General features: G+C 51.9%; 1 protein-coding gene across 1 annotated transcript in view; it reads left to right on the forward strand.

Moving 5' to 3' along the window:
* Positions 1–1,402: 1,402 nt before the first annotated feature.
* Positions 1,403–25,341, forward strand: part of LOC134602096 (phosphatidylinositol 3-kinase 2-like) — a 59,794-nt gene continuing 35,855 nt past the window's right edge. The window contains exons 1-2 of the mRNA XM_063446597.1: positions 1,403–1,439; positions 11,352–11,693. Coding sequence (XP_063302667.1) covers positions 1,403–1,439; positions 11,352–11,693 — 379 coding nt within the window. The remainder of the gene's footprint in view (positions 1,440–11,351; positions 11,694–25,341) is intronic.

The following is a 25,341-nucleotide window of genomic DNA, read 5'->3' on the forward strand; positions in this document are numbered from 1 at the left end:
ACAGTATGATTTGGAGGTCGCACACACAGTATGATTTGGAGGTCGCACACACAGTATGATTTGGAGGTCGCACACACAGTATGATTTGGAGGTCGCACACACAGTATGATTTGGAGGTAACACACACAGTATGATTTGGAGGTCGCACACACAGTATGATTTGGAGGTCGCACACACAGTATGATTTGGGGGTCGCTCACACAGTATGATTTGGAGGTCGCACACACAGTATGATTTGGAGGTCGCACACACACAGTATGATTTGGAGGTCGCACACACAGTATGATTTGGAGGTCGCTCTCACAGTATGATTTGGAGGTCGCACACACACAGTATGATTTGGAGGTAACACACACAGTATGATTTGGAGGTCGCACACACAGTATGATTTGGAGGTCGGTCACACAGTATGATTTGGAGGTCGGTCACACAGTATGATTTGGAGGTCGGTCACACAGTATGATTTGGGGGTCGCACACACAGTATGATTTGGGGGTCGCACACACAGTATGATTTGGAGGTCGCACACACAGTATGATTTGGAGGTCGGTCACACAGTATGATTTGGAGGTCGGTCACACAGTATGATTTGGGGGTCGCACACACAGTATGATTTGGGGGTCGCACACACAGTATGATTTGGAGGTCGCACACACAGTATGATTTGGAGGTAACACACACAGTATGATTTGGAGGTAACACACACAGTATGATTTGGAGGTCGCACACACAGTATGATTTGGAGGTCGGTCACACAGTATGATTTGGAGGTCGCACACACAGTATGATTTGGAGGTCGCACACACAGTATGATTTGGAGGTAACACACACAGTATGATTTGGAGGCCGCACACACAGTATGATTTGGAGGTCGCACACACAGTATGATTTGGAGGTCGCACACAGTATGATTTGGAGGTCGGTCACACAGTATGATTTGGAGGTCGCACACACAGTATGATTTGGAGGTCGCACACACAGTATGATTTGGAGGTCGCACACACAGTATGATTTGGAGGTAACACACACAGTATGATTTGGAGGTCGCACACACAGTATGATTTGGGGGTCGCACACACACACAGTATGATTTGGAGGTCGCACACACGGTATGATTTGGGGGTCGCACACACAGTATGATTTGGAGGTCGCACACACAGTATGATTTGGGGGTCGCTCACACAGTATGATTTGGAGGTAACGTACGCAAGCCAATCCCAGCCTTTTGGAAGCTGTTGTCATGGTGACATGATAGTCCAAACACGTTTACCCAAACACGGGCTGGATTTGGTTACACGGTAGCAGAGCAATTTGCTATTCAAATCTCGCATTAGATGTTCTCCCAGAGCTCTCTCCATATTTATCACTGTCATTACTACATCACTGTCTGTCACATTGGGAGATGTCTCTGTTAAAAGGACTCTGCATCGTCTCTTTCTGTAAGTCTGTTTATTATAGTCTCTCACTAACTGTCTAATAACCTCCTATCTCAGTCCTATGTCTCCTGCACTCTCACTATTATTCCTACATCTCACCTATGCTCATTACTGCACTCCACCTGTCACTGAATCCTGCCCCATCTCCAGCTCTCTCTGAATCCTGCCCCATCTCCTGCGCTCTCTCTGAATCCTGCCCCATCTCCTGCGCTCTCTCTGAATCCTGCCCCATCTCCTGCGCTCTCTCTGAATCCTGCCCCATCTCCTGCTCTCTCTCTGAATCCTTCCCCATCTCCTGCGCTCTCTCTGAATCCTGCCCCATCTCCTGCGCTCTCTCTGAATCCTGCCCCATCTCCTGCGCTCTCTCTGAATCCTGCCCCATCTCCTGCTCTCTCTCTCTGAATCCTTCCCCATCTCCTGCGCTCTCTCTGAATCCTGCCCCATCTCCTGCGCTCTCTCTGAATCTTGCCCCATCTCCTGCTCTCTCTCTAAATCCTGCCCCATCTCCTGCTCTCTCTCTCTGAATCCTGCCCCATCTCCTGCTCTCTCTCTGAATCCTGCCCCATCTCCTGCTCTCTCTCTGAATCCTGCCCCATCTCCTGCTCTCTCTCTGAATCCCGCCCCATCTCCTGCTCTCTCTCTGAATCCTGCCCCATCTCCTGCGCTCTCTCTCTGAATCCTGCCCCATCTCCTGCGCTCTCTCTGAATCCCGCCCCATCTCCTGCGCTCTCTCTGAATCCCGCCCCATCTCCTGCTCTCTCTCTGAATCCCACCCCATCTCCTGCGCTCTCTCTGAATCCCGCCCCATCTCCTGCGCTCTCTCTGACTCCTGCCTCATCTCCCGCGCTCTCTCTGAATCCCGCCCCATCTCCTGCGCTCTCTCTGAATCCTGCCCCACCACCTGCGCTCTCTCTGAATCCCACCCATCTCCTGCGCTCTCTCTGAATCCTGCCCCATCTCCTGCGCTCTCTCTGAATCCCGCCCCATCTCCTGCGCTCTCTCTGAATCCCGCCCCATCTCCTGCGCTCTCTCTGAATCCCGCCCCATCTCCTGCGCTCTCTCTGAATCCCGCCCCATCTCCTGCGCTCTCTCTGAATCCTGCCCCATCTCCTGCGCTCTCTCTGAATCCCGCTCCATCTCCTGCGCTCTCTCTGAATCCTGCCCCATCTCCTGCGCTCTCTCTGAATCCCGCCCCATCTCCTGCGCTCTCTCTGAATCCTGCCCCATCTCCTACGCTCTCTCTGAATCCCGCCCCATCTCCTGCGCTCTCTCTGAATCCTGCCCCATCTCCTGCGCTCTCTCTGAATCCTGCCCCATCTCCTGCTCTCTCTCTGAATCCTGCCCCATCTCCTGCTCTCTCTCTGAATCTTGCCCCATCTCCTGCTCTCTCTCTAAATCCTGCCCCATCTCCTGCTCTCTCTCTCTGAATCCTGCCCCATCTCCTGCTCTCTCTCTGAATCCTGCCCCATCTCCTGCGCTCTCTCTGAATCCTGCCCCATCTCCTGCTCTCTCTGTGAATCCCGCCCCATCTCCTGCTCTCTCTTTCTGAATCCTGCCCCATCTCCTGCGCTCTCTCTCTGAATCCTGCCCCATCTCCTGCGCTCTCTCTCTGAATCCTGCCCCATCTCCTGCGCTCTCTCTGAATCCCGCCCCATCTCCTGCGCTCTCTCTGAATCCCGCCCCATCTCCTGCTCTCTCTCTGAATCCCACCCCATCTCCTGCGCTCTCTCTGAATCCCGCCCCATCTCCTGCGCTCTCTCTGAATCCTGCCCCATCTCCCGCGCTCTCTCTGAATCCCGCCCCATCTCCTGCGCTCTCTCTGAATCCTGCCCCACCACCTGCGCTCTCTCTGAATCCCACCCATCTCCTGCGCTCTCTCTGAATCCTGCCCCATCCCCTGCGCTCTCTCTGAATCCCGCCCCATCTCCTGCGCTCTCTCTGAATCCCGCCCCATCTCCTGTGCTCTCTCTGAATCCTTCCCCATCTCCTGCTCTCTCTCTGAATCCTGCCCCATCTCCTGCGCTCTCTCTGAATCCTGCCCCATCTCCTGCTCTCTCTCTGAATCCTGCCCCATCTCCTGCGCTCTCTCTGAATCCTGCCCCACCACCTGCGCTCTCTCTGAATCCTGCCCCATCTCCTGCTCTCTCTCTGATTCCTGCCCTGTCTCTTGCTCTCTCTCTCTCTGATTCCTGCCCTGTCCCTTGCTCTCTCTCTCTCTGATTCCTGCCCTGTCCCTTGCTCTCTCTCTGATTCCTGCCCTGTCTCTTGCTCTCTCTCTCTGATTCCTGCCCTGTCCCTTGCTCTCTCTCTCTGATTCCTGCCCTGTCCCTTGCTCTCTCTCTCTGATTCCTGCCCTGTCCCTTGCTCTCTCTCTCTCTCTCTCTGATTCCTGCCCTGTCCCTTGCTCTCTCTCTCTCTGATTCCTGCCCTGTCCCTTGCGCTCTCTCTCTCTCTGATTCCTGCCCTGTCCTTTACTCTCTCTCTCTGATTCCTGCCCTGTCCCTTGCTCTCTCTCTCTCTCTGATTCCTGCCCTGTCCCTTGCTCTCTCTCTGATTCCTGCCCTGTCCCTTGCTCTCTCTCTCTCTGATTCCTGCCCTGTCCCTTGCTCTCTCTCTCTCTGATTCTTGCCCTGTCCCTTGCTCCCTCTCTCTCTCTCTGATTCCTGCCCTGTCCCTTGCTCTCTCTCTCTCTCTGATTCCTGCCCTGTCCCTTGCTCCCTCTCTCTCTCAGATTCCTGCCCTGTCTCTTGCTCTCTCTCTCTGATTCCTGCCCTGTCCCTTGCTCTCTCTCTCTCTGATTCTTGCCCTGTCCCTTGCTCTCTCTCTCTCTCTGATTCCTGCCCCGTCCCTTGCTCTCTCTCTCTGATTCCTGCCCTGTCCCTTGCTCTCTCTCTCTGATTCCTGCCCTGTCCCTTGCTCTCTCTCTCTCTGATTCCTGCCCTGTCCCTTGCTCTCTCTCTCTCTCTCTGATTCCTGCCCTGTCCCTTGCTCTCTCTCTCTCTGATTCCTGCCCTGTCCCTTGCTCTCTCTCTCTCTGATTCCTGCCCTGTCCCTTGCTCTCTCTCTCTCTCTCTGATTCCTGCCCTGTCCCTTGCTCTCTCTCTCACTCTCTGATTCCTGCCCTGTCCCTTGCTCTCTCTCTCTCTGATTCCTGCCCTGTCCCTTGCTCTCTCTCTCTCTCTCTCTGATTCCTGCCCTGTCCCTTGCTCTCTCTCTCTCTCTCTGATTCCTGCCCATTCCCTTGCTCCCTCTCTCTCTCTCAGATTCCTGCCCTGTCTCTTGCTCTCTCTCTCTGATTCCTGCCCTGTCCCTTGCTCTCTCTCTCTCTGATTCTTGCCCTGTCCCTTGCTCTCTCTCTCTCTGATTCCTGCCCTGTCCCTTGCTCTCTCTCTCTCTGATTCCTGCCCTGTCCCTTGCTCTCTCACTCTCTGATTCCTGCCCTGTCCCTTGCTCTCTCTCTGATTCCTGCCCTGTCCCTTGCGCTCTCTCTCTCTCTGATTCCTGCCCTGTCCCTTGCTCTCTCTCTCTGATTCCTGCCCTGTCCCTTGCTCTCTCTCTCTCTCTGATTCCTGCCCTGTCCCTTGCTCTCTCTCTCTCTCTGATTCCTGCCCTGTCCCTTGCTCTCTCTCTCTCTGATTCCTGCCATGTCCCTTGCTCTCTCTCTCTGATTCCTGCCCTGTCCCTTGCTCTCTCTCTCTCTCTCTCTCTGATTCCTGCCCTGTCCCTTGCTCTCTCTCTCTGATTCCTGCCCTGTCCCTTGCTCTCTCACTCTCTGATTCCTGCCCTGTCCCTTGCTCTCTCTCTCTATCTGATTCCTGCCCTGTCCCTTGCTCTCTCTCTCTCTGATTCCTGCCCTGTCCCTTGCTCTCTCACTCTCTGATTCCTGCCCTGTCCCTTGCTCTCTCTCTCTCTGATTCCTGCCCTGTCCCTTGCTCTCTCTCTGATTCCTGCCCTGTCCCTTGCTCTCTCTCTCTCTCTCTGATTCCTGCCCTGTCCCTTGCTCTCTCTCTCTCTGATTCCTGCCCTGTCCCTTGCTCTCTCTCTCTCTGATTCCTGCCCTGTCCCTTGCTCTCTCTCTCTGATTCCTGGCCTGTCCCTTGCTCTCTCTCTCTGATTCCTGCCCTGTCCCTTGCTCTCTCTCTCTCTCTGATTCCTGCCCTGTCCCTTGCTCTCTCTCTCTCTCTCTGATTCCTGCCCTGTCCCTTGCTCTCTCTCTCTGATTCCTGCCCTGTCCCTTGCTCTCTCTCTCTCTGATTCCTGCCCTGTCCCTTGCTCTCTCTCTCTGATTCCTGCCCTGTCTCTTGCTCTCTCTCTCTCTCTGATTCCTGCCCTGTCCCTTGCTCTCTCTCTCTCTCTGATTCCTGCCCTGTCCCTTGCTCTCTCTCTCTCTGATTCCTGCCCTGTCCCTTGCTCTCTCTCTCTCTGATTCCTGCCCTGTCCCTTGCTCTCTCTCTCTCTGATTCCTGCCCTGTCCCTTGCTCTCTCTCTCTGATTCCTGCCCTGTCCCTTGCTCTCTCTCTCTCTCTGATTCCTGCCCTGTCCCTTGCTCTCTCTCTCTCTGATTCCTGCCCTGTCCCTTGCTCTCTCTCTGATTCCTGCCCTGTCCCTTGCTCTCTCTCTCTGATTCCTGCCCTGTCCCTTGCTCTCTCTCTGATTCCTGCTTTGTCCCTTGCTCTCTCTCTCTGATTCCTGCCCTGTCCCTTGCTCTCTCTCTCTGATTCCTGCCCTGTTTTTTCTGTGGTTCTTGTGCTGTCCCTTGCTGTCTCTTCAACTCCTGGTCTGTCTTGCACTCTCTCTGATTCCTGTGCTGTCTCTGTTTTTTCACTGGTCTCTTGCACGTTCTGTGATTCCTGTACTATTTTTAGCTCTCTCTTTGATTTCTGGCCTGTCTCTTGTTCTCTCTTTGATTCCTGTGCTCTTTCTTGCTCTCTCTTTTATGCCTGTGCTGCCTATTGCTCTCTCTCTGATTCATGTGATGTCTCTTGCTCTCTCTCTGATTCCTGCCTGTCTCTTCCTCTCTTATTCCTGTACCTTCTCTTGTTCTCTCTCTGATTCATGTGTGGTCTCTTGCTCTTTGATTCCAGTGCTGTCTCTTGCTCTCTCTGTGATTTGTGTGCTTTTTCTTGTGCTCTCTCTCTGATACCTGCACTCTCTTGCTCTCTCTCTGATTCCTGCCTGTCTCTTCCTCTCTGATTCCAGTGCCGTCTCTTGCTTTCTCTGTGATTCCAGTGCTGTCTCTTGCTCTCTCACTGATTCCTGCCTGTCTCTTGCTCTCTGTGATTTGTGTGCTTTTTCTTGTTCTCTCTTTTAATCCTCTACTGTCTTTTTCTCTCTCTCTGATTCCAGTGCTGTCTCTTGCTCTCTCTGTGATTTGTGTGCTTTTTCTTGCTCTCTCTTTTTTTTCTCTCTGATTCCTGTGCTGTCTCTTGCTCTCTCTCTCATACCTTCCCTATCTTTTGCACTCTGTGATTCTTGTGCTGTCCCTTCCTTTCTCTTCGATTCCTGGACTGTCTCTTGCACTCTCTCTCTCTTTTCACCTGTCTCTTGCTCTCTCTTTGTTCTCTCTCTGATTCATGTGCGGTCTCTTGCTCTCTGATTCCGGTGCCGTCTCTTGCTCTCTGATTCCGGTGCTGTCTCTTGCGCTCTCTCTGATTCCTGTGCTGTCTCTTGCTCTCTGATTCCTGCCCTTTCTCTTGCTCTCTCTCTGATTCTTGCCCTGTCTCTTGCTCTCTCTCTGATTCTTGCGCTGTCTCTTGCTCTCTCTTTGATTCCTGTGCCGTCTCTTGCTCTCTGATTCCTGTGTTGTCTCTTGCTCTCTGATTCCTGTGCGGTCTCTTGCTCTCTGATTCCTGTGCGGTCTCTTGCTGTCTGTCTCAGATTCCTGTGCCGTCTCTTCTGTTCTCTCTGATTCCTGTGTGGTCTTTTGCTCTCTCTCTGATTCCTGTGCCGATTCCTGTACCGTCTCTTGCTCTCTCTCTGATTCCTGTGCCGTCTCTTGCTCTCTCTCTGATTCCTGTGCCGATTCCTGTACCGTCTCTTGCTCTCTCTCTGATTCCTGTGCCGATTCCTGTACCGTCTCTTGCTCTCTCTCTGATTCCTGTGCGGGCTCTTGCTCTCTCTCTGATTCCTGTGCCGTCTCACTCCCCTAATCTATAGGCTGCCCCCCCATCCCTCACTCCCCTAATATATAGGCTGCCACCCCCTTCCCTCACTCCCCTAATATATAGGCTGCCCCCCCATCCCTCACTCCCCTAATATATAGGCTGCCCCCCCATCCCTCACTCCCCTAATATATAGGCTGCCCCCCCCCCCATCCCTCACTCCCCTAATATATAGGCTGATGCCCCCCATCCCTCACTCCCCTAATATATAGGCTGCCCCCCCATCCCTCACTCCCCTAATATATAGGCTGCCCCCCCATCCCTCACTCCCCTAATATATAGGCTGCCCCCCCCATCCCTCACTCCCCTAATCTATAGGCTGCCCCCCCATCCCTCACTCCCCTGATATATAGGCTGCCCCCCCCATCCCTCACTCCCCTAATATATAGGCTGCCCCCCCATCCCTCACTCCCCTAATCTATAGGCTGCCCCCCATCCCTCACTCCCCTAATATATAGGCTGCCCCCCCATCCCTCACTCCCCTAATATATAGGCTGCCCCCCCATCCCTCACTCCCCTAATCTATAGGCTGCCCCCCCATCCCTCACTCCCCTAATATATAGGCTGCCCCCCCCATCCCTCACTCCCCTAATCTATAGGCTGCCCCCCCATCCCTCACTCCCCTAATATATAGGCTGCCCCACCCATCCCTCACTCCCCTAATATATAGGCTGCCCCACCCATCCCTCACTCCCCTAATATATAGGCTGCCCCACCCATTACTCACTCCCCTAATATATAGGCTGCCCCCCCATCCCTCACTCCCCTAATATATAGGCTGCCCCCCCCCCATCCCTCACTCCCCTAATATATAGGCTGCCCCCCCATCCCTCACTCCCCTAATATATAGGCTGCCCCCCATCCCTCACTCCCCTAATATATAGGCTGCCCCCCCCCCATCCCTCACTCCCCTAATATATAGGCTGCCCCCCCATCCCTCACTCCCCTAATATATAGGCTGCCCCCCCATCCCTCACTCCCCTAATATATAGGCTGCCCCCCATCCCTCACTCCCCTAAGCTATAGGCTGCCCCCCCATCCCTCACTCCCCTAATCTATAGGCTGCCCCCCCCCATCCCTCACTCCCCTAATATATAGGCTGCCCCCCCCATCCCTCACTCCCCTAATCTATAGGCTGCCCCCCCCCATCCCTCACTCCCCTAATCTATAGGCTGCCCCCCCCCCATCCCTCACTCCCCTAATATATAGGCTGCCCCCCCATCCCTCACTCCCCTAATATATAGGCTGCCCCCCCATCCCTCACTCCCCTAATCTATAGGCTGCCCCCCCCCATCCCTCACTCCCCTAATCTATAGGCTGCCCCCCCCCATCCCTCACTCCCCTAATATATAGGCTGCCCCCCCCCATCCCTCACTCCCCTAATATATAGGCTGCCCCCCCATCCCTCACTCCCCTAATCTATAGGCTGCCCCCCCATCCCTCACTCCCCTAATATATAGGCTGCCCCCCATCCCTCACTCCCCTAATCTATAGGCTGCCCCCCCATCCCTCACTCCCCTAATCTATAGGCTGCCCCCCCATCCCTCACTCCCCTAATCTATAGGCTGCCCCCCCATCCCTCACTCCCCTAATATATAGGCTGCCCCCCCCATCCCTCACTCCCCTAATATATAGGCTGCCCCCCCATCCCTCACTCCCCTAATATATAGGCTGCCCCCCCCATCCCTCACTCCCCTAATATATAGGCTGCCCCCCCCATCCCTCACTCCCCTAATATATAGGCTGCCCCCCCATCCCTCACTCCCCTAATATATAGGCTGCCCCCCCATCCCTCACTCCCCTAATATATAGGCTGCCCCCCATCCCTCACTCCCCTAATATATAGGCTGCCCCCCCCATCCCTCACTCCCCTAATATATAGGCTGCCCCCCCCCCATCCCTCACTCCCCTAATATATAGGCTGCCCCCCCCCATCCCTCACTCCCCTAATATATAGGCTGCCCCCCCCATCCCTCACTCCCCTAATATATAGGCTGCCCCCCATCCCTCATTCCCCTAATATATAGGCTGCCCCCCCATCCCTCACTCCCCTAATATATAGGCTGCCCCCCCATCCCTCACTCCCCTAATATATAGGCTGCCCCCCCATCCCTCACTCCCCTAATATATAGGCTGCCCCCCCATCCCTCACTCCCCTAATATATAGGCTGCCCCCCCATCCCTCACTCCCCTAAGCTATAGGCTGCCCCCCCATCCCTCACTCCCCTAATATATAGGCTGCCCCCCATCCCTCACTCCCCTAATATATAGGCTGACCCCCCCATCCCTCACTCCCCTAATATATAGGCTGCCCCCCCCCCATCCCTCACTCCCCTAATATATAGGCTGCCCCCCCCATCCCTCACTCCCCTAATATATAGGCTGCCCCCCCCCCCACACACTCCATCCCTCACTCCCCTAAGCTATAGGCTGCCCCCCCCCCCCATCCCTCACTCCCCTAAGCTATAGGCTGCCCCCCCCCCCCCATCCCTCACTCCCCTAAGCTATAGGCTATTTTAAACCCCCACCCCATCCCTCCCTTCCCTGGTCTGTAGGCTGTCTCTGGCTGCATGTGTTGCTCCCCTGCGGTTACACTCAGCAGAGAGAAGCAGGGATAGATGCAGCTTCCTGTCCCTGTCTCTCTCCATACACAGCACCTACTGGCCGGCGCCGGTATTGCAGTCATTTTAAATCTCACCAAAAATAGCAGAACAAACTGAAAAATCCAGGGGGGAGGAGAGGGGGCAAGTGCCCCCCCCTTGCCCCCTCTGCGGACGCCCATGCTTGCTCTCTCTCTGATTCCTGTGCCGTCTCTTGCTCTCTCTCTGATTCCTGTGCCGTCTCTTGCTCTCTCTCTGATTCCTGTGCCGTCTCTTGCTCTCTCTCTCTAATTCCTGTGTGGGCTCTTGCTCTCTCTCTGATTCCTGTGTTGTCTCTTTCTTTCTGATTCCTGTACCGTTTCTTGCTCTCTCACTGATTCCTGTGCGGTCTCTTGCTCTCTCTCTCTGATTCCTGTGCCGTCTCTTGCTCTCTGATTCCTGTGTGGTCTCGTGCTCTCTCTCTGCTTCCTGTGCGGTCTCTTGCTTTCTCTCCGATTCCTGTACCCTCTCTTGCTTTCTCTCCGATTCCTGTACCGTCTCTTGCTCTCTCTCTGATTCCTGTGTGGGCTCTTGCTCTCTCTCTGATTCCTGTGCCGTCTCTTGCTCTCTCTCTGATTCCTGTGTGGGCTCTTGCTCTCTCTCTGATTCCTGTGTGGGCTCTTGCTCTCTCTCTGATTCCTGTGCTGTCTCTTGCTCTCTGATTCCTGTGCCGTCTCTTGCTCTCTCTCTGATTCCTGTGCCGTCTCTTGCTCTCTGATTCTTGTGTGGGCTCTTGCTCTCTCTCCGATTCCTGTACCGTCTCTTGCTCTCTCTCTGATTCCTGTGTGGGCTCTTGCTCTCTCTCTGATTCCTGTGCCGTCTCTTGCTCTCTGATTCCTGTGCCGTCTCTTGCTCTCTGATTCCTGTGCTGTCTCTTGCTCTCTCTCTGATTCCTGTGCCGTCTCTTGCTCTCTCTCTGATTCCTGTGCCGTCTCTTGCTCTCTGATTCTTGTGTGGTCTCTTGCTCTCTCTCTGATTCCTGTGCGGGCTCTTGCTCTCTCTCTGATTCCTGTGCGGTCTCTTGCTCTCTCTCTGATTCCTGTGCTGTCTCTCTCTCTCTCTCTCTGAGTTATTCTCTCTGTATGTCATTGATTGTCTGTATTATATTGTTACAGTTACTGTTTCAGCTGGCTATACTCAGTACTACCATATCAAGCAGTCTCTCACTTGGCTGGACGCCCTCTCGTACTGTCGGTCTCAGTACACAGATCTGGCCAGTACAACTTCAGACTTAGAACTCATTGGACTTGCCCTTCTAACCTCCAATAGTGACGTCTGGATCGGGTATTATCTGTGCTCTAGTGGATCCTGGCGTTGGAGTAATGGAGCAGTCTCTTCTTATAACAAATGGAATTCTGGGGAACCAAACCTGAGAGCCAACGCCTGTGTCCGTCTTGGCAACGGAAAGTGGAACGATGAGGACTGTGGCTCTCGTTACTATTTTGTTTGCTACAAAAGTGAGTCAACTTCTTTTCTGATGGTAGCCCTGAGAAATGAAAGCCTTCTTTAGGTGAAATCGCCCCTGTGAGAATTCCCACATTCAATTCTCTTTAATTATATTAAGCAAACAGGGCTGAAACCATTTAATGTTGTTTATTGCTTGATAATGTTTTATTACTTTTTTCATTGGAAGTTCTGAGTCCATTAGTTACCAGCTTGTTGGGTGACAATCATATCACTTCCATAGAAAATTAAGAATAAACGTATACCTTAACCCCTTAGTGACCAGGCCGTTTTTCAATATTCTTACCGTTAAGGACCAGGGCTGTTTTTACAATTCTGCGGAGTTTGTGTTTAGTTGTAGGTTTCCTCTTACTCATTTACTGTACCCACACGTATTATATACCGTTTTTCTCACCATTAACTGGTCTTTCCGAAGATACCATTATTTTCATCATATCATATAATTTACTATAAAAAAAATTAAATATGCTAAAAAATGTTTTTAAAAAAACACACATTTTCGAACTTTGACCCCCAAAATCTGTTACGCATCTACAACCGCCAAAAAACACCATGCTAAATAGTTTCTAAATGTTGTCCTGAGTTTAGAAATACCCAATGTTAACATGTTCTTAGCTTTTATTGGAAAGTAATAGGGCAATAAGCACAGTATCTGTCAGGAATCCCTGAATAACCCTTCACATGTATATATATGTTTTAAAAGAAGACAACCTAACGTATTAAACCTGGGGTATTTTGACTCTTTTCATTCGTCCATTTTACCACCAATCTATGACAAATTAAAAAAAACTATTGTTTTTTTGTTTGTTTTTTAGACAATCTTTATTTTCCATGTTACGGTTTACATATATGGTAAATAGCAGGGTACAGAACAGTAAAGTCGATGAGCTTGCTTACAATTGTACATCTCAACTATCAGTAAACAATTGGTTATAAACAGATCGCTTGTCAGTTTGGTTGGCAAAATAAACATGTTAATTCAAACAGCGTCAATAATTCTTGAAGGTAAAACAATATGTATTGCTGTGATGGGAGGTGCCGGAATGTGTCTCGTCACCTGTGTGAACCTACCGGGTTACAATCGGGGATGTCTAATGTCTTTTAGGCAATTTAGAGTCGCATTTGTGTGTGTTTACCCTTCTATGCGTATCCATACTTTGTCGTGCATTGTCTCCCTGTTTACCCTGCAAGATTGTTGGTTTTTCCTTATCTTCTGTGTATCCTTTGACCTAAATATTATCGAGCACATATCATAGCAGCCTTAGCTGGGAGCATTTCTCGGATACGTAGCACTAATGTTAGTCTATAGTCATTTCCCAGGCAGGCCGTCTGATTTCATGGGTAAAAGCCAGGTGTGCTAATGCCGATACGGTTCACAATTACTGTGGGTAAGCATTTGTCTGGAGAAATGTTTGCCTGTTGTACTATACTGTCAATCAGAAGCGTGAACCCGTTGGTTACCGGTCTTGGTAGTCAGGTGGTGCTTTGCTGTACAGGTGACCTCACGTCCTCTGATCTCAGTGCCCTACGTGGCATTTTACGTCTTACATCAAGTGTGTACAGGTAAATGTGTCCCTATTACGGGTCTGTCCGAGTCAGTCATTGGGGGTATCGTCCGTCGTCCAGTCCTGGAGGGGGGTGTGGAGTGGGAGGTGTTGGGGAGGTGGGTATTTGGCAAGGTTAGCTTTGTACGTGGTGGCTTTCTGTGGCCCTCTGGGGTGTCCCATGAGGATTGGTGGATCTGTTGGCTAGATATGTTTCCCAGGGATACCAGGTCAGTGCACACTGCTCCTGTCTACCATAGAGGTCTGCCGTTAGAGATTCCATTGAGTGGATTTCCTCCACCTTTGTCACCCATTGCTGGAGGGTAGGCGCCCCCTTCTGCTTCCACAATGCCGGGATAAGGGCCTTAGCCGCGTTAAGTAGTGGCAACGTTAAGGACTTCTTATAAATCTTAATGGGTGCGGGGGTGTGGTGTAACAGCATCGTTAGGGGATCTAGGCGAATCCCTGCCCCTGTGATTCTGTTTATTTCCTCCCTGACCCTCTCCCAGTATGTGGTGATCGTGGGACACGCCCACCATATGTGGAGGAATGTGCCTCTGTGTGTGCCGCATCTCCAACAGGTGTCCGGAATGCTGTCGTTCATGCGATGTAATATGTCCGGGGTTCTATACCAGCGGGTTAAAATTTTGTAATTTAGCTCTTGGTACTTTGAACTGATGGAGCATTTATGAGTGAGGGTGTAGATTTTGTCCCAGTCCTGTGGGGTGAGAGCTTCCCCTGTATCTGTCTCCCAGTGGTCCTTAAATTTGAGCACCACGTCTCCACTGGTCTGGGCCATGAGTATGGTGTATAGGGTAGAAATACCCCTGTGTACATGTATTCGGTGTGCGCATACGTGTTCAAAGCTGGTGAGGGGTCTGATTAGGTGCCCTCGGCCAGGCAAGAACAGAAAGTACGTCTTTATTTGGTGATATCTGAATCGTTCGAGTAACGTTGGTGTTCTATCGGGGCATAGCTCAGTGAGTGGTTTAAGTCCTCGCGTGCCGATCCATTGGTGTAGGTACATCCAATCTGCCTGCCGGAGACCGGCCAGGTCTCGTTGGGATAAGGCGCCCGCCAAGTCCGGGTTATGAGTGATGGGCGTTAAGGGGCTAGGGGAGGTGGTGAGCCTAAGTCTGTAGCGTACAGCTATCCACACTCTGATCGAGGCGTCGATTAGAGGGTTGTTGGTGTGTAGGTCAGAATATGTGGCGGTGTGTAACCATAGTCTGGAGGGTATTCTCCTGTCTGTTTGTTCCAGCTCCAGAGTCACCCATTGCTTTGAGGGGTGTTGTACGTGCCAGTCCGTCAGTCTATGTAGATGTGAGGCGCGGTAATATGTCTCTATGGAGGGCAAACCTGTGCCTCCCATCCGCTTTGGCAGTTCTAGGGTGGATTTTTTTGTCCGGGTCGGGCGGGATTTCCAAACATATTGGCGTATGGCGGTCGATATGGAGCTAAAAAAGGCTCTGGGCACGGTGATCGGCACTGTTTGGAATAGGTATAGTAGCCTGGGCAACACGTTTATTTTAACCGCATTGATTCGCCCAAACCAGGAGATATAGTATGGGGACCATTTCTTAAAGTCTGCCAACAACGAGTGTAGGAGTGGGTGATAGTTATGGTGGTATAGTTGGGATGGGTCTTTGGGCAGCCAAATTCCCAAGTATTTTAGTTTGGTGTCGCACCATTTGAATCGGTATTGGGAGTACAGGGGAGGTGGGGGGCCTGTGGGAGGCGGGAGGTGGAGGGCCTCTGATTTGTCTGTATTGAGCTTAAGGTTAGAGATTGCTCAGAACTCCCGAAATGCTGTAAGAAGATTTGGCAGTGAGATCAACGGTTGAGTGAGAAAGAACAGCATATCATCCGCATATGCTGCTACTCTGTATTTGTGGCGACCGTGGTGAAAACTGGAGATTCCCCCATTCCGTCTGACCGCCCCCAGGAATGGTTCCAGGGAGAGGGCAAACAGGAGGGGGGAGAGCGGGCATCCCTGGCGGGTGCCGTTCCTGATTTGAAAAGGGGCGGACAGTGCCCCGTTAATGCGGATCCTCGCCGTGGGACTAGTGTACAGGGAGAGCATCCAGGACAGCATGTTGGGGCCAAAACCCATGTGTGTGAGGGTGCTCCCCAGGTACGACCAGTCCACCCGGTCAAAGGCCTTTTCAGCATCAATCGATAGTAGTAGGAGTTCCCTGCGGTGTGTCCGTGCTATGTGTAGAATGTTCAGTGCCTTAATCGTGTTGTCCCTCCCTTCCCTACTCGGGATAAATCCAACCTGATCCGAGTGTACGAGGTAGGGGAGGTGTTTTGCGACTCTCAGAGCTATGGCTTTTGCGAACAGCTTCAAGTCTGCATTCAGGAGTGATATGGGGCGGTAACTCGCGCAGTTCGCCGGGTCCTTTCCCTCTTTAGGTATCACGGTAACTATGGCCGCTAATGTGTCAGTGGGGAAACGGCCCCCCTCCAATATGGAGATGAGGCCGAGTAAAAGGTGCGGTAGCAAGATATCCCTGAACGTACGTAAGTACAGCAGGGGTAGGCCGTCCGGGCCTGGGGCTTTATGGGCTTTGGAGAGTTTCAGGGCCGCTGCTAGCTCCTCCGCTGTAAGGGGTTGTTCCAGGTCATCCCGCATTTCAGCGGTTAGCTTTTTATCTATGTTCTGTTCTAAGAACTCAGTGATTCGTCGGGACCGCCGTGCTCGGGCAGCGTCTGAAGTGGTTTGGGGGATATTGTACAATTCCGTGTAGTAGTCTACGAACGCTCGCTGAATTCCGTCCGGCAGACGGGTTTCAGCCCCGTCCCTGGGTTTAATTTTATGGATGTGGCTCGCCATCCTTCAGTCTCGGAGCTGGCGGGCCAGCAGCCTCCCGTTCTTATCAGAGTGTTCAAAAAAGAACCGGGCCGATTTTCTAATGGTGCGTAGGAGTCCCTGGGCTAGTATGTCCCTTCTCTGTCGCCGGAGCGCCGTCAGTCGGAGGAACGTGTCCTCGTCCTGATTCTGCTTATGCGTTTGCTCCAGGTTAGCTATTTGTGCGTTCAGCGTGGTTAGTTGTCGCGCGTTTTCTTTTTTCCGTTGTGTGCAGACCTTAATGTAATGTCCCCGCACGACACATTTGTGTGCTTCCCACACTGTCAGCGGCTGTACGTCTGGGGTCGTGTTTGTGTCAAAATATTGTGTCAATGTTTGTCTGACCGGGTCCGTGTCCCCTAGGTGTAGGAGCATGTTCTCATTTAGCTTTCAGTGCCTTTCCGCTGGTTTGTATAACGGGGATTGGATCTGTACTGTGATCGGGGCGTGATCTGACCCCGCTATCAGGCCTATGCTTGCTTTGCGGAGCAGTGGTAGGGCTTCTTGTGCCATAAAGACATAATCAATCCGGCTGTATTGCCAGTGCACAGCCGAGTAATAAGAGTAGTCCCTACCATCTGGGTTTGCCGCCCTCCAGCAGTCTACTAGTCCACACCTTGTCAGTGCTCTCCCGGCAGCGCGTATGCAATGACCTGGTATTGAGCTTTCCCCTCTAGAGGTGTCTAGTCTAGTGTCTAGCGGTGTGTTAAGATCCCCTGCCAGAATTAAAAGTCCCTCCCTGAACTTATTTAGCAGCGCAAGCGTTTTGTTCAGGAAGACGTGTTGTTTGCGGTTCGGGGCATACAGGCATGCGAATGTGTAAGGGTGTTGCGCTATCGTCCCTTTGAGAAATAGGTATCTACCTCCCGGGTCAGGCCGCTGCTCAGTGCATATGAACGGGACATTATGTGAGAAGAGGATCGCCACACCAGCTTTTTTTTCGTCTGGGTGGTTTGAGTAGTATCCCGTGGGGAATCTCCCGTTTTTCAGGGTGGGAGCCTCCGCACCTCTGAGATGCGTTTCCTGCAAAAACGCAACCGAGACACGCTCCGACCATAGGGTACGGAGTATTTGGAATCGTTTCTCGGGTACGTTCAAGCCTCTAACGTTGTTTGACCATATAGTAAGTGGTGCCGGTTCATATTTGGAACCCATCTCTTTCTGCATGTGGGGTGGGGGATGGGTATATCAACGTTCGGAGGGGTTAGGATATGGGGGGGAAGGGAGTGTGGTCAGGTCAATGTCAGGGGGGGGTGTCAGTCTGTGTGGTAGGTAACTAGTATTAGCCTCGGAGTCAGTCGGCCCCCGGTGTCTAGTCCCCACGGGGTGTGTCACCAGAGTAGCTTCCGAGTGTTTGCACAGTGCGAGTCAGTCACTAGGGGTACGCGGGTCGTCCGTTCAGGGGTCAGCCGTTGTGTGTGTCACCCTGCTCACATGGCACCCAGCCCACTAGTCAAGGTTATTCGGAATTGTCCCTATCGGTACGGGGGTTATGTGTGAGGGTGTGACCTGTTCACCGTCCAAGTGCCTCTCCAGGCCCCAGGGTCCCTTTAGTGTGTAGCTGGTTGGCATTCAGGCCCTGTGACCCCCGCAAGGACCTGGTACCACCCCGGGCTCCCGGCCCATCCTCCCCCAACCTGTGGGAGTAGGTGTGTGTGCAGCCAAATGTGGCGTGAAACTTATAAACATCATAAACAGTATTAACATTAAAGCAGTACAAAGCAGTCCACAACAGTTAACTTTCCCTTCTCCCCCCTCCCCAGGGGCCGCATCCCTCCCACTCCCCCGGCTTCCATCAGGCCATGTGTTGGGCTATATTGCCAGCTAGCACGCCAACCCTCATGGGCTTAGGCAAGGTTTAGGGATCGTCCCGGGCCGATGGCCGTTGATGTCCACTGAGGCCGCCCCCTTATCCCAACCACTCAAAAGGGGGCTCCAGCTGGTATTGAGCCCGAGTCATGCAGGACACGGGGTATCACCCCCCCTAAGCTTCCCCGGGTGACCCATGTTCCCTCCAAAGCCCCCCCCCCCAGTTGTGTGGCTCCCCACCGTCTTAGTGTCCTGCAATTCTGGCCAGTTCCCAAACAGTAGGGGCCCGAGGTAGGGGGACAAGTACATACCCAGTGGAGTGGTGGCTTCTCCGGGGCAGTCAGCCATTCGCTGCATAGGTAGGCTGTCACTCGAGGCAGCCCCTGGGGGGGGCAAGGCTGTCAGTTTCGGTGCGTTGGTGTTTCTAGGCCAAGTCGTGGGTCAGGGGAGCCGGGCCGTTAGCGGGCGCCTCACACGGCTGCGTCCAGGGATCCAAGGCAAGTCATTCCTCGTGGCTGTCCGGTACCCGGCCTTTCGCTTGGTGTGTTCAGACGTGGTGGTTGTCTCTCGAGGATCCAATTTGAGACTGTCACTGCTGGGAGGCCTGCGGCCCGTAAGAAGCGTGGGACGTCTGCCGGCCAGCGTATGATATGCCATGTGTTGCCCACCTTAGCTTGCAAACTGAAGGGGAACCCCCATTTGTATTGTATCCGCCGGTCTCTAAGCATGGTGGTTAGCGGGCGCAGCGCCCTCCTTGCTTCCAGCGTGAGCACTGAGAGATCTTGATACAGGGATATCTGGGCCTCCATGTAGGTGAGGTTTTGCCGACTCCTTGCTTCTCTCATGATTTCATCCTTTAACGAGTAGGAGAGCAGGTAGCAGATGATATCTCTTGGCGGGCCTTCTGTGGACGCGGGGCGTAGAGCTCTGTGAGCGCGCTCTATGCCAAAGTCCACCGGGGCCCTGTCTCCCAGAATGCAGGTGAACAGGCCTTGTAGGAGTTCTGGTAGTGCCTCCCCGGTGGACTCAGGGAGCCCACGTATGCGGATGTTGTTTCTGCGTCCGCGGTTATCCAGATCCTCCAGGTGCCTCCTCAGTTCCAGCAAGACATTGCCCTGTCTAGTAGTGGCTGTTTCAGTGGCTTGGTGGTGTTGTATATTTTGGGTTCTGTCCGCCTCCAGCTCTTCCACCCTGCATTCCAGGGCTGTCAGGTCTCTCCTTACCTCCATGACCTCTTCTCTGATCGCCGTTCGTATTTCAGCCAGTAATTCCGTTTTGTCCGTCCGGGACATCATGTTAGCAGAGATTGTAGCTAAGTCTGCTGCAATTTGGGTGAGGGATTCCTCCCTGGCCGGGCTGATTGTGAGGCTGTCAGTGTTGCGCGCGTCTGGTGAGGCCGGCGCCATTTTGTCCGCGCCCTGGTGCGCCCGCGTGTCTCTCGGTGTTCCGAGGTATCCGTCCATGGGTCCCGCGGTACGACCCGGCGAGCCCGATTGCGAGGGGCCCAGGGTGAGTAGCCTTTTAGTTTTGCCCATCCTGGGTCAATTCCGGCTTGTGGATCGGTGCTGTAGTGAGCTGGGGCCTCGGAGCTGCGGTTAGATGCGACCTACTCCATGCCCGGTCAGGCCACGCCCCCAACTATTGTTTTTTTTGACACACATAGCAATTTAAGAATACGTGTGTAACGGCTACCCTAGTAGTGAGAGGGTATCAGCCGTTGGAGACGTCCTTTTTCCCGGCAAGCTGCTGTGCAGTAGTGGAGTTGCTTATTCCCATCCACGAGATCCAAGAGAAGAGTCAGGTATAGCTGTTAAAATAGCAAGGTGGTTATGCAGCAAATCCCCTTCCAAGAACGAGACAAGGCTACGTTTTCAAAGGTCAAGAAGAACTGAATTTTAATGACAGGGTTTCTCCTTTTATGTGATTCTGCCCATGCAAGGGAGAAACCCACATAATTAACACAACAACCAATAAAACATAAGGTACATCCAGGGCCGGATTAACATAGGGGCTGATGGAGCTGCAGCTCCAGGCCCAGGCCAGGTAGTGTGTTACTTTGGAGTCCGTGATGCCTCCTGGCATCAAAATGTTGATCCGCTAGTCTAGCCGCTTCGGTTAGGGTGAGTGGTTTTCAATCTCTCACCCATTCTTGTGCTTCTGGGGACAAGCCATTAAAGAATTGCTCCAGCAGCATTAACTGACGCAATTCTTCCATATTGGTAGCGTTGCTGGCTTGTATCCAGCCTTGTGATGCTTGATCCAGCTTGTGCGACCACTCTGCATGGGAATCTTTCTCAGGTTTGCGCAAGCCCCTGAACTTGCGCCGGTACGCCTCTGAGGTAATGGCATACCTCTCCAAGATCGCCCTTTTTACTTTTGGGTAATCTTTGCTGTCCTCTCGGGGCACAGCGCGGTAGGCTTCGGCCGCCCTACCCGATAATTTGCCTGCCAGTAGAGGTACCCATACTGCGGGTTCCAAGTCGTGTAAGTCACACAGCCTCTCGAAATCTTGTAAATACCCGTCAATCTCATCTTTTTCTTCACAAAATACTTTAAATGCGTGATGTGGGACTTTGGGTTTTACCTGTCCGTATATGGAGGCAGTAACAGACTCTGCCCTAGGCGGTGTCTCTGGTGTGCGGTTTGCCATCAGATAATCATGCACATCTGACATCAGCACGGTCATTATTTCCATGGGTACTGGCTGTGGCAGAAACGCCATCCTGGTTCTCAGCTCTCTCTGGTATGGGGTCTCTTCCATGGCTGGTGGAGGTGTAGCGCTGCGAGCTCCGTCTCCCTCCATCAGTTCAGCGATCAGCACAGCTTTGGATTTGTTGCTGGCTATCTTACCCCTGGCTTCCAGTAGCTCCTTTAAAGTCTGCCGTTTCAGTACGGTATAATCAATCTCCATACGAATTGCCCTTGCTTTCCTTGTTCGGTAGTTTCAGTTTACACGAACACTGCTTTTCGGCTGTAAGGTTTGGATCCCGTCGCTTGCCACCAATTGTAACGGAATGCAGTAGTATAGTCCACGATCTCCGTTGGTATCATAGGTAATCCTTACAGATGTTACAGGGGATTTCTCCCATCAGGCAGTATAATTATCCCAACAGGCATTGCTGCACGAGAGGGATCCTCCCACTAAAATGGACGATTAAGTGGATTATCCCCCCGTGCAGCAAAACTGGCAATTCACATAGAAATCCATATTTCGCATAAGATTACTCGCTTTCATACGAACGACCGTTCGGTAGATAGCTGGGGTCTGCGGGCACATTTAGTGAGAATACCGCTCAGATCCCAGCTAAACTAACCGAACGCCGCACAAAATACACTTAACCATCGAGTTCGGTTTGAAACTACCGAACATCGATGGGGAACAGAATGTGGTGAACGCGGAACTCCCGAACGCTCTGGAAGTCCAGCGGTGCTCGGATAATTGAGTAGCCGTTTTCAGTTCCAGGCTCTCGACGACCGAACACCGCTGCAGAGACAAAGGATCCAAGATGGCCGACCGCTGCATGGTCGGTAGCCGAACGACGGTCACCTAGGAGAGCCTTTAATTACCGGTTAATTAGTGCCACACGACTCTGAGTGTGTGGTCTACCTGGGGAGCCCGTATTAGTTTGGCGAACGGCCCGGATAGCCGCGTTTCGTCAAACGAAAGGTTTGCATGCTGGTAGCTTACGGCTGCCAGCATGCGAACGGCCATAATATAATACATACACAACCAAGATACATAGTAACACATTCAGCCTACGGACAACCTTTATTTAATATAGTCCAGAAGTGGCTAGGTTTGCCACAGATACTGTCAGGGTTTGTGTCCTTACCTGGGTCTCTGAGACAAGTGGGCCAGCTTCTGCAGTGCGGGCTTGGAAACGGTGGTCACGGGATGAGCCTCAGCAGGTTCTCAAGGGACATATGCGGAGGTCAAGGGGCCCAAATCATTCCCCAGCAGTACTTCAGCAGGTAAATCTTTCATGATCCCTTGACTGGTTCCGGCTCCCCAATCCAAGTGAACGCGGGTGGTAGGCAACCGGTAAATAGCTCCTCCAGCCACTCTGACAGCCACTGTTTGCCCAGTGTGCTCATTCTCTCGAACCAAGTGGCGTTGTATCAGGGTCAGAGTGGTCCCGGTATTATTTAATCCTTTGGCAGCTTGTCCATTCACTAGAACAATTTTGCGGTGCTGCTGGCGGTTGCCCTGGGTGGCTGCTTGAATGGGGTCGGCCTTGTGGAGTACCCTCCAGTACTTGTCTGAATGATTCTCCACCTCTATGCAGTGGGCAGCAGGGGCTGGAGTACGGGGGGTTACTCCGTTAGAGCGGCCCCAGGACTGTCGTTGAGGTTCCAAGGGGCAGGTGTTGCGAACTGCTGACACCTATAGCACCCGGGACCGGTCTTCAATTGGACTGACTGAGGTCTAGGAGATCCCCGAAAGGTATTAGGCTGTGGAGTTACAAGAGGCCGGATTTCTGGCCATGGGGCTGGTCTCGCCAGGGTGGAGTCGGTGTGTTCATCTGCGAAACAAGCCGCTTCTGGTAAGGTCAGAGGTCTCCTATCCCGAATCCACTCTTGAATGTCAGGAGGCAAGGTATTAAAAAAATGTTCTAACAGGAACAACTGTAGGACGTCCTCCCCGGATACAACCTGGCAACCGGCTACCCAGTGAGATGCGGTTCTGTGAAGACGACATGCCCACTCGGTGTAGGAGTCACTTCCCTGTTTCTTAGACTCTCAGAACCACCGGCTATATGCATCCAGAGTAACTGCATATCTGGCGAGTAAGGCCTCTTTGACCGCAGGGTAATGCTGGATCTCTCCATCAGGGATAGCTCGAAACGCCTCGGGTGCTCTAACTGCAATGGAGGCACACTGGCATTTTATGCAAGTTTCCCAACAAGGATGACACACAGGTGGACCTTGTTGGGCATAGGACACAAAGTATGCAAGCCAATAAAAACAATGTGATAAGGAATGACACTCCCACATACAGTACACAATCCATCCCCTCTGCCTGTGATATAATTAAGGCAGATGATGTATTAACTTAATTAACCCCAGGCAGAAAAAACACACATTTTTATAAAATAACACAAGTACCCCAAAATACAACAAATTCTCCTTGTCATAGCCCTGATCTGGGTGAACAACATATCCAAAAATCACCCAGATCAGAGTAGGGGTTCAGGAATTTTGTGGAAGTCCCATTTTGACCGACCGCACGCATGGTTTCATGCCCAAAACAGTTCCAGAGAATTAGGCTGTGCGGCTGGTCTATTTCCAACTGTCGAAGTACCGTTCGAATTACCGAACGAAATAGTGAATGAATATAGTCAATGTGTGTCCCTTGTTCGTGTGCTTCGACTCACCGAACGCCGTTTGACTCCCGTTCAAATTGTCGAAGTTTCCTGGAAGGTAACTTTTCTTTCTTTTTTTTTTAATTCTTTTTTTTTTAGTGCAGAGATGATTACAAGCTTAATCGGTGACATGTTCAGTATACAATATCATTGCAAACAATTGGTGTATATAGTCAAGAGGTGCTGCACCTTTTTTTTTTTTTGTCGAGTAGGACAATGGATTATACAAGAAGATTTGCAAGAAAAATAAGTAGTTATAGTCATGTTGTGTAACATGCTAACTTGTATGTTTTACATACTTTATGCTTGTTTGTAATGCCTTGTAGGTGCAATCTATCATACTATAAACCCAAACATGTGTAGTCAGTATAGTATGGTATCACTTAAGGAATGCATAAGGTTACATGAGTAGGATGCTTCACGGCATGCTGTATATCCCATTTTCTCTTTGTATATAACCAAGTTTAATTTAAAGGGTATCTCGTGAGGGTGAAATAGCCTGTGAAGTATGACTGTGGTGCAGGAAGATCGTATGTATTAAGACAGTGTCAGTACAAGCTGAGATATATACTTAGCATAAACATTCTAAATAACTAAATCAACGTCAGTTATACTTTAGCTGCCTGTCTAAAGATAAGTCATAGGGATTAAAAAATGAATGCAGGCATAGAATGATAAACGATATATGACAAAGACCTTACGAAGTAGTCGTTAGCCTTGAAACAAAGTCAATAGGCCTGATTAAGTTTCATGAGGCTTACACATTGTATATGCATTTTGTGTCGTTATTTTAGTAAGGTAGTTCAATGCAAATCATGCTAGATTAAATGCTTGATGGGAAGCATTGTGAGAGAAACCAGGGCTTAGACATATTAACACTTGTTATAGTATAAACTGATGATAGAGTCCTTGTAAACTGTGATTATCTGTAGGGGAGAAAGTCCTCAGCAGTCCAGGGTTAGGCACGACATCCGTGTGGGTAAAAGTGACTGGCGTCCCAGTGGAGTGGAGAGGTAGGCAGCAGGTTGGCAGAGGCCAATAGACTGAGAGTTTGTGTTACAGCACAGAGAACTTTCCCTGATCTCAGTCTTTATGGTGGCTTGTGGTCAACCGACGCCCGTTCTGTGTATCCGGTGGGGTCGTGTGGATGTCGCTCGGGCTGGGAGATGTGAGCCCATTGCGTATATAGTCCCAATGCACATGTGGATTCTTGGTGCGCCCTTTGGGGAGTGAGTCCCGGGAGCCTCCCGGCTAGTGTGAGTGGTGTTGATTTTGTTCGTTTCTTCTTGCCGGGTCTTTTCTGAGGCCCGCATGGGTTGTACACCGCTCCTGTTGATCATATCTCCGTGAGCGTGAGCTTGGGAGGAGGTGAGATCCGCCTGATGGACGGAGGTTTGGAGTGTCACCGGGCGGTAAGCGGGTCGGGCGAGTTGGGCGATCTCCCTTTGATATGTGTGAGAGCGATGATTGGGGTGTAGCAATGTTTTCCGCCATCTGGGTCTGCAGTATCACCTCCGTCGGGGGGGCGCTCTGAAGGCTTTGGGCGGGAGCCAGCATATTTGTTGGGCGGATCCATGCCGCTGCTTGTTTCATTGCTGCTTTAAAGGTCTGGCCGTTGGCACGGAGTTTTGCCCAGAGGCTTGCCCCGAGTCGGGCAAAGAATTCTAAAGTATGCGTGGGTGGTTTGATGTGGGGTGTCTCAGTTGTGGGCCGCATCTGTGCCGCCATCTTGGTTGGGCCTTGGCACTTGTGCTTGGTCGCAGGCTTTGTCGCTTGTTTGGGGGTAATCGTCCCCAATCGAGGACCAGGATAACCCCCGCCGGTCCAGATGGGGGGGGTAGCAGGGCAGTGTGTGTTTCCCGTTTGCGTGCGGGTCCCATGCCGGGGGGTCGGCCGTCTCCCCCATGCTTCAGGCACCACTCCGGTTTAGGCCGCATGGCCGGTTCAGACTCTCGTGATGTGATTCGATGCAGGACTGGCATCGTTGTGTTCCTTGCAAGGTTCTGTATCATAGTCCATGCACCTTATTCTGCTGGCTTCTGTAGTTTAGGCAATATCAGCATTTGCTGGTGCT

This window comes from Pelobates fuscus, chromosome 3 (assembly GCF_036172605.1).
Source record: "Pelobates fuscus isolate aPelFus1 chromosome 3, aPelFus1.pri, whole genome shotgun sequence".
In the NCBI taxonomy this organism is placed as follows: Eukaryota; Metazoa; Chordata; class Amphibia; order Anura; family Pelobatidae; genus Pelobates; species Pelobates fuscus.